Here is a 9,442-nt window from a genome sequence, read left to right on the forward strand (position 1 = left end):
GTCTGTTGTGTAAAAGTCTCGGTAGACCTACAGACCTACTGCACCTGCAGCATTGGGTGTTATCTGTTAGACATTTTGTTCAAATTGAATTGTCCTTAAAACGGCCAATCAATATTTCCCATTGTCCTAACCACTGCTGTTATTGTTTGCTAACAAAAACTATTAACACTTGTTTTTGATAATTGAAAGTGAACTGAAATAAAATTAATATAGACAAAAGACTTAAAAGAAAATTACCAATATTCTCCAAGCAACTAACTGAAAGAAGTTCAAGCACAAACAATATTACAACTTAAAATTAACACTATATAGAAACAACAAAACTAATAAAGAGGACAAAGCACATGAAACTACTTAAATCTAAATTAATTTAAAATATTAATACTATAATAGAATACACATAAAATCACACTGGCCCAAATATGTTTTTAAAATTACAGAACAGTGGATACATCTTTTACCCAGAGGTTTATATAAGTCCGCCATGTTCTGAGAAGAATATTTTTAATAAAAAGCAAATACATTTGCAGTTATGCTGGTATTGATGAATTAATGAGTGTCATAAGACATACTTATTTGTGGCAACACTTTGAACTGAACAGACAGCACACTCAAGTATTGGAAAAAATTATATTTTAGAAGAACTCACTAGAGGTGACAATTTTCATAACATGAAAAATATACATCGGTATTTTGTCTTTGTACATTAGGCAAAAGAACTGCAGTAGTCTGTCAGAGCCAGAATAAAATTAATCAGAGAATTAAAGATTGTGGGAAGATAATAGAATGGGATGGGATACAAGCATGCACACGCACACACACCTCTGCACTCATGCTCAATCGCCCTTAAACACACACACACACACACACACACACACACACACACACACACACACACACACACACACACACACACACACACACACACACACACACACACACACACATCTGAAATCCCAGAAACTGTTCGCAAGGAATCTACATTTAAAGCATGGCTAAGAAACCGATCAAAGAAACCACACAAAAGAGATGTCAAGCACAAAAAAAAAAAATCTGCTCTGATACAAGGGGGAATCTTTACTAGAAATCTTATATGAATATCCAATTTTAAGATGTCCTCACAAAGTGGGCAAAGCAATTATTGCTACACCAAATAAATCACAATGCTGGTACAAGGGTTATGGGGGGAAAAAAACCTTACACATTCACACAAGCTTGAGAGGATGTTAAGCAGTTCATAAACATGTTCCTCCCTTTAGCTCCCGTTTGATGCAGGGCATGTAACAAGCCAAGCGATTTAAATTGGAGGCACTTTTGAAAACAAAAGAGAACGTAAAACATGCAGGAAAAAAAGAAAATCACATCTGATGGGTTTCCTTGCCATTGCCTCCCCGCCTCAAAAGGACAAAACAAGAGAAAAGATGAGAACCTGACAATCAGAATGCAGTCATCCTTTCAGCCAGAGTAAGAGCACCCCCCCCCCACCCCATTTAAAAACCAAATCAGAGAAAACAACTTCATGACCCCTAATTAATAAGAAAATGACGTGCTTTACAGCTATTTTTACCTGAAGTGTCCCGAGTGAGAAAGCTGTCCAACATGACAAGCATGCTTTGATTCCTAATGATAGCTTACCCCTGCCTTCCCCACCCTAAAACTGGATTGAGTTAAGTGACTTTTGTTCAAACTGACAGGTGGGTACGTGAGGCCGCTCGCACCTGTGACAGATGTGAGGCAGCAGAAGGAGGAGATGAACTATACTCTTCAAAAACTGTACATGATTTCACACGCTAACTAAGGAATTGCTATTTTATTTGGTACTAAGTCTTGTTGGATGGATGGGAACAAGTTATTATATATTATCCGGTTTTTATGTCTGTGCTATGTACACATCTTTACAATCTCTTCCTGAAAAGTTGAATCAGTTCATAGACTTGGAGAAAAAAGGAAAAAAAAGGAAAAAAGCGTAATTGTTGTAAGTGTTTTTTCTCTTTTTTGTTGGCACTTGCTTGGCGTGTTCTGTCAGCATCTGTGATGGCCTTATGTTCTATTGCAGCCTATTAATGCCAGTCTGTTACTGCCAACATTCAATGAAAACCAGTCCAGCAATAGGGTGGTAGAGTGCAAGAAAACAGTGCCATGTTGTTTCTCAACTGGAGACCTGTGAAAGACACAGACGGAGATATTAGAGTACTTCAACAAATGTCTGAGAGACCTTTAGACATGTAAAGCCTTCAACAGTTGACATAGATCAGCAGTATCAATCTTTTGAAACATGCACTACAGTTCAAAACTTTTTTATTGTATTCCGTAAGGATGCATTACATTGATCAAAAGCAGCAGCATATCCATAATATTACAAAACAAATTTCTTGCGCACCAAATCAGCATTTTAGAACAATTTCTGAAGGATCATGTGAGACTGAAGACTTGGAAAAAGGCTGTTGAAAATTCAGCTTTGCCAAAACAAGAAAACATTAATTTTATATTTTAATAATATTTCACAATATTAATGTTTTACTGTATTTTTTATCAAATAAATGTAGCCTTGGTGGCAAGTATGTATACAGTTTCATGGCAATCTACATCTGTGTAAACAAGGGGGAAACCGAAATGCTCTGAACTAAAGGGTCTATGGGTTTTCTTTGAGAGGCTAAGCAGAAAAAAAAGAGCCACTGCTACCTAATAATCTTTAGCATCAAACCTCCATTTTAAACAATCCTCATGAACCATGAACCTGTTCTAACAGGTTAGCCCACACCATTACCACGACAGAACTCTACTCAGACTGACAAAAGGCCTATTTGGAAGGGATTAGTTCAGGATAGTGAGGCAACATAAGAGTTTTTAACCCAATATCAGTATGTTCCTTCCTGACTTTTTATGTGTTGTGCATTCATATGCAGATACATGTTAAAGCACATTTTACCTTTTATAAAATATAAAAAAAAGAAGAAAATTTATATAACCGATACCAATACCAATTATTTGCATGTTTATGTGCCTGATGACCGATATTTTGAACCAAAATGTATTAATTGTTTCATTTCTTTTTTTTACAATTAGCTTCTAACAACGTGCCTGATGACCGATATTTTGAACCAAAATGTATTAATTGTTTCATTTCTTTTTTTTTACAATTAGCTTCTAACAACGTGCCTGATGACCGATATTTTGAACCAAAATGTATTAATTGTTTCATTTCTTTTTTTTACAATTAGCTTCTAACAACAGCACTGCGCTGAACTAATGGTTTTAACCCTTTTTAAATACTATAATTTCTGAAATAACACATACAAAAAAAAACACTTCTACATCAATAAATCAAGTCTGTGTCTGCACTGTAACTAAAGTGCCTGTTTTAAATAAAATCTTTGATCAGGTAAGCAAACAGTTTGAGTTGTCTCTCAAACGTAACAGTAGACTGAGTCAATTAAACAAATCGTTTTTCAGACGAATCGTAAATTGTTTCGTTGTGGCGTCAAGACGAAACATTATCATATTGCCCGTCCAATTTTTGCGCGCACAGACACCAGGGAAACCTTGAACACTGCAGTGGATACTGGATAGCATCATGTCGAGAAGATTGTGTTTCATATTGTGTAGGTCTCTGGCTAATTGACGTTAGTACGGTCTTACTGAAATACTACTGTAAATCAGCTGTGGGCCACTATTACCTAAAACTGTCTATTAATGCAGATTGTCTGTCATTCTTGCTACTTTGACTAAAGATAAAGGATGGAGCAAGATTTGTTTTACAAACTTTAATGTTCCATCAGTCATTCACATTAGTGCTTGGCTAATGTATGCGCTGTTATTAATACAGTTCCTGCATGTGCACCGCAATAAATTAGAAATTTATACACACACACACTCAAGTTTGTTGATGGACGTACACTTGTTAATGCTGATGGTGAGGAATTAGAGTTGAAACATCTCATATTGTACCTCAAACTGAGTAGCATCACAGAGAAACGTCCTGCTCAAGATTCGGGTTGAATAACTAGTTTTCCCGATGTTTCGTCATTGATTCAGACTCGCACTGGGATTGATGTAAAATCGACGTCATCATTACTGTCTTCACAGTGTGTACTATCGCTGAGCATTAGGAAGCCTCCGGACAGAGCTGGAGTTCAGTTATGGTTTCTGAAATATACGCGCTGTACGCGGTAGACCAATCACAACAGACTGAGCCATCTGACCAATCAGAGCAGAGCAGGCTCGCGGAAAGGAGGGATTTAGAGAGACTGATTCATCCATACAGTCGTTTGAGAATCACTGAACATTGTGGTGATGTGCAATGTATATTATGAGTAAATTTAAGTGTGTTTTTCAACCTTTGATGCATGTAAACCTGTTGTTGGAGACCTCCAAAAAATAAATTAGGAAACTAGCATAATAGGGGCACTTTAAAAAAATGTATTAAAAAAACATTACTACTTTAGTGTAGCTTAATCCCAGTTGCATCTTTTTATTTATAACAACAATTTATTTGTAAATAAATTTACAAAGCCTAATGTTTTCATATGGAGAACATAAATAAATGACAGGGCAGTCTATCAACTCCCCATAAACATAAGCATTTGTTTTAAACTGCATTTTTAAAAGGCTTATGTGTTGTTTAATAGGCTAAAGGGTAAAGAGAAAGAAGCATGCTGGAATATTCACTGGAATACACATACATTGCGTATGCATTGGCTGAAATACGCAAACAAACATTGTCAAAAAAATAAACAAAACAGAATTAACGGAGAGAGAGAATTAATTTCAGCGCTTTTATTTCCAACATGCACTCATGGCTTTTTTTTTGTTCATGTGAAGTGACGTGACAGTTTACGAGACTATTTTTTTTTTGCGCCAAGTTTAAACTACATGACAAGCATTTATGTAACATCTCATTTGAGCATTAATGGCTGTTATGTTAAATAAAGTTTATTAATTGAAGAAAGCTAGTTATTTTACCTTTAAACACAGTTGTTGACTCATTTCCCCTCAGACGCAGTGCTTTAATGGCGATCTTGCTCGCATTTATCTGTAAATCCGATATTACAAAACCGATACCCAATTATGGGAAAATGCTTAAATATTGGGAAATATATAGGTAAAACCCACTATCAGTCGATCTCTAGTTGGCAGTAAAGCAAAATAGTAAAAGTCCACTTGCTTACCCTGAAAATAGTGAAGCTACAAGCTGCTAGATGAATTTCACTCAAAGGCAGTCTCTTGGCTCTTTCTCACACAGCGAGCAACTTTTCTTTTGAATTCACCATGTCTGTCTTCCCTCCACTCTTTCTGAAATATTAAATAGATAAAAAAAAAAAAAATAGAAATACACAAGTAATTTATCTCATGTATCACTGAGTGAAGAAAGGTACAGCAGCATTACATTCAGCTAACATGCACATGATGGAATGTGAAGTATATATTATTTATTAAATAGTTACTGATCATCCTAGTACAGAAGATTTAACAAGTTATCATTAGACTTACTGCTGCATCAACATTGGCAGGGGAATCTCCATTGGGGTCAGCTAGCATAGAGATGACGCTAATCATGATGGTTTCTACGGTGTGGATGGGGAGCCAACGCTCTTCTGGTTTCTCATAGCCATATTTATCCTCCCCCGGTTCGTGCAATATCGAAATACAAACATCCCCATTCTTGTCAACTAGAAACACAATACAGAGACAGGACATGAGATTGGATGCAAGTTATTACAGTATACACAGTTATTAATACATTAAAGGGATAGTTCACCCAAAAATGAAATTTCTGTCATCATTTTCTCACCTTCATGTTGTTCCAAACCTGTATATGAACACAACAGACGACAATTTGAAGAATGTTGGTAACCAGACAGTTGATGGACATTGATTTTCATAGTATTTTTCTCCTACTACGGAAGTCAATGGGGTCCATCATCTGTTAGGTTACCAACATTCTTCAAAATATCTTCTTTTGTGTTCAACAGAAGAAAGAAACTCGTACAGCTTTGGAACAACTCGAGTTGAGTGAGTAAATGATGACAATTTTCATCTTTGGGTGAACTATCCCTTTAACCATTTTTTCTGTTGCTAATCACTTAATTTAACAGATAAATATGGTTGCTGAAAGAATGATAAAATTAACAATTATAAACAAGTTGCAGGGAATGTGAATTTTTTTAAAGGTTTACTCAATTTCTCATTTAAATATTACACAAAAGAATATTTGAAAAATATATAAAATCATGTACATTCACATGAGATACCTCCTGTCATACCAATAGAATAGTAAACGCATTAAAAAAAAAGCTATTTATTTTACATACGCAATTTATTTTCATAGAGTTCTCCTAATGGACACACACAATGATAGGTAAGCCCCGTTATTAGACATTTTGCTAGTGGAATAAAATAATCACATTCTAAATTGCTTTGAGCTGAAAGCATTTGTCTGAGTCTAGCGCCACCTTTCTGGATGTCATGGGTTGAGCTTGACCTAGTCCAACTCCACCTCTGTGGATCTAATGGGCAGTGGGGTAGGGTTAGGGTGTGGTTGAACCTTCTAGCGACACAAATTACACCCAAATTACATCCAGAGAAGAGGAACTGAACTTCACACTAAACCCTTGGCTCTCAGTGAGCAGCCTTTCTATCAGCCAGAGAAAAATGACTGAGTGCAACTTGAATAAGGGATGTTTATATTCTGTGGAAATCTGCAAAAAACAAATCTCACAAAACTTGCTTCAGCCGAGTCATTTTAACAACCTTAAGTACAAAGATTGCTGATGAATACTGCTCAGAAAAAACATAAAGGACCCAGTGGGGTGAACCCACACCTACCATTTGGATGCCATATTTCTGTTATGAACTTCATTTTAGGAGGTCTGAGAGGATAGTCTTTGGGAAATGTAAGATGGGCTTTAAAGACACCACCTTCACTGCAAACAGAAAAAAAAAATTATCTTAGTGTTATTCAGCAACAATATTGTGGTGGTACACTTTTTGCACTGGATTAAAATATTTGGCAACTACTTAAACTACTTATTTTAATTATGAATAACTGTACTGCTCATTCTTTGTTATTACACGATGACAGTTTTCATATTTGGTTGCACAAATCCTTTAACTGATGAGTCATAATTTATTATTTATTTATGATTTAACACCATATCAGCAGCAATGGCTATATTCATGGCTTTCAACAGTATTTCAATTTAAAAAATAATAATGATTACAATCACTTCAATACATTTACAATAATTTTAAAAATTTTGACTTAAAAACAATCAATATACAAAATCAATCAGGCATATATACCAATAACAACAGTAATAGAAACAATCACATAGAATCTTTAAATTTTTGATGACTAATGTTTGTAAATGATTATGTTTCATAAGACAACAAAAAGGCTTACTAGAGTGTATCAGGAGGACCAATTATTAGCACTTCCCATCTGTAGAGGTCATTATCATCTATCAAACCAGCTGAGAAACCTTCCACGGGATTTTTATTCAGTTCTGTAAGGAAAAGAGAACATGAAGATACTGATTAGATAGACGAAAAAAGAAAAAGTAAATGTGGCATTTCAGGCAACCAGATGCATTTGTGCTTAGACATGGGTGTTGATAGTAGGACCTACGCAGTTACAACACCAAAACTGTTTTCACATCTGGGGAGCATTTAAGACAAGAAATTAGCAATTTGCCTGTTTGTTATCAGATCAACTGACTGAGCCTCGAGCCAAAAGAACGCCCGTCTATTGGTGTCTGTGGTCTCAGTCTGAACTTCGGTGTTCTTATAAGAAAGAGCTAAACAAAATCACTGTAAATTGGGGGGTGACCGCCCTGTTGACAGTTGGGTAATCCAGCCATAAGGATGTCATTTTTATGAGCATTAAGATCTCACAAGTCCCACATTTTCCTGGCCCGTATCTTTACAGTCCAGCATAAACGGATGTTGTGAGGCTTTTGTTCCCACAGTGTTCACTGAATTTAGAACAAGGCCAGTGAGTTCACCATGATGGTCCTGTTCGAAAGGAGACAACCAAAACAGCCCTGATCCCCTGAATTAGTCAATCAACCGCAGGGCCATCACAAAACCTGACGCCATGACAGGCCCGGGGTGCCACTCACCCTGTTGACCCTTGGAAAGAAATAGGCGAGTTGCCTCTATGCATGTGTAAAATGAGTAAATTGGGGGGATGGGGTTGCTTGAGCTGTCTATGTCGCAAAGAGACAGCTGTCATGAATCAAGTCTAACATTTTTGACATGATCTGAAATGGTAATCTGCTTAGTTTGACCCTTTTACAACTAATTCACTTCACTGGCAATACTGCGCAAATGGGGCCCAATGAAGGCATCCTCCTCTGCCTTGAGCTCAGTAAAGCTGACACTCACGGATCATGTTGCTCAGTGTGTGTACTGGACAAAAGAACAGGAGAAACAAACTAATAACGACACTAGTAACAGCTAATTTCGTATGTAACCCAAAAAAATAAAAAAGCAAGTTGTGTGTTGTTAATCACGTATATACATATATTATGAGAGTACAGCTGGACTGGGGGTCTCGAGCTCTCTCTGTACCGGTGAGCTGGTGTTCAAACGACAACCATCAATTCGTTAGCATAGCCTTTTAGCCAGCCTAGAAAAACAAAGGGATTTGATCGCCCCGCTGCGGGGACATGGCACACAATGTACGGCTTATAAATCTCACCGTTGCGCCTTGTGATAACAATACTGGTTTGACGGATCACGAGAAGATGGTGAACGGAAATGGGACCAATGACAGAGTTTCCCTGAGACTATAACCGACGGCTGGTGCTCATAGGTAAACTCCCCCGGAGTCCGTATACAGATGTCAAAACACGGGCTAGCTGACTGCGAGCGGCTCCGCCGGAGTGATTACAGACAAATCTGCCGGACAGTTATACATTCACATAAGCAAACTGGATAGAAACAAACGAATGTACGCGTATTATTACTTTAATCGAATCTTAGCGGCTCTTAGATTTAAATTCCATCATAATTCGTACCAAAATAGCATTTAAAAATAACAAAAGACGGCGGAGATAGCCTTTAGCCGGCTCTTTAGCTGCTAACTCGCTAACGAATGCATCACAATAAATGCAGCGCTCGTTAGCAGCTAAACTAGCGGCTAACGGCTAACACCTCCGTCTTGACGGTATTGACAGGCTAAATGTTCACCGGTTTGTTAGCCTGGCTTTTTCCAACAGCCTTGAAAAATTACCTGCTAGCTGTCTCCTGAGTAACAGTGCTGACTGGGGCTCCGTCATGTTTTTATAAGTTATATACTAGGTCGACAGTCGTTCACTTCGCTAAGGAGAAAATATGTTTGAATTTGCTAGCACGTCTTTCCGTCTCTGCTCTAGTCCGTTTTGCTCAACATTCTGATCCGGAGTGCGCATGCGCTATGCTCTCTATGAGGCCGCGAGGA

At 37.3% G+C, this 9,442-nt stretch overlaps 1 protein-coding gene across 1 annotated transcript; it reads right to left on the reverse strand.

Annotated features, from left to right (window-relative positions):
• Positions 1-616: 616 nt before the first annotated feature.
• ube2g1a (ubiquitin-conjugating enzyme E2G 1a) lies at positions 617-9,407 on the reverse strand. Its single transcript, XM_079814087.1, has 6 exons — positions 9,236-9,407; positions 7,403-7,505; positions 6,826-6,923; positions 5,491-5,669; positions 5,169-5,292; positions 617-2,161 (listed from the first exon to the last, which is right to left on the reverse strand). The coding sequence occupies exons 1-5, from the start codon at positions 9,279-9,281 to the stop codon at positions 5,206-5,208; spliced, it is 513 nt and encodes a 170-aa protein (XP_079670213.1). The 5' UTR covers positions 9,282-9,407; the 3' UTR covers positions 617-2,161; positions 5,169-5,205.
• Between the last annotated feature and the right edge of the window lie 35 nt (positions 9,408-9,442).

Source organism: Gobio gobio, assembly GCF_949357685.1.
Source record: "Gobio gobio genome assembly, chromosome: 4".
In the NCBI taxonomy this organism is placed as follows: Eukaryota; Metazoa; Chordata; class Actinopteri; order Cypriniformes; family Gobionidae; genus Gobio; species Gobio gobio.

Excerpts from the sequence above, each read along its gene's own strand:
- ube2g1a (XM_079814087.1), bottom strand. The coding sequence starts at position 9,281 with ATGACGGAGCCCCAGTCAGCACTGTTACTCAGGAGACAGCTAGCAG. Across the intron at positions 7,506-9,235 it reads ACTCAGGAGACAGCTAGCAG|AACTGAATAAAAATCCCGTG; the intron begins GTAATTTTTCAA and ends TTTTCCTTACAG. Across the intron at positions 6,924-7,402 it reads GGTCCTCCTGATACACTCTA|TGAAGGTGGTGTCTTTAAAG; the intron begins GTAAGCCTTTTT and ends TTCTGTTTGCAG.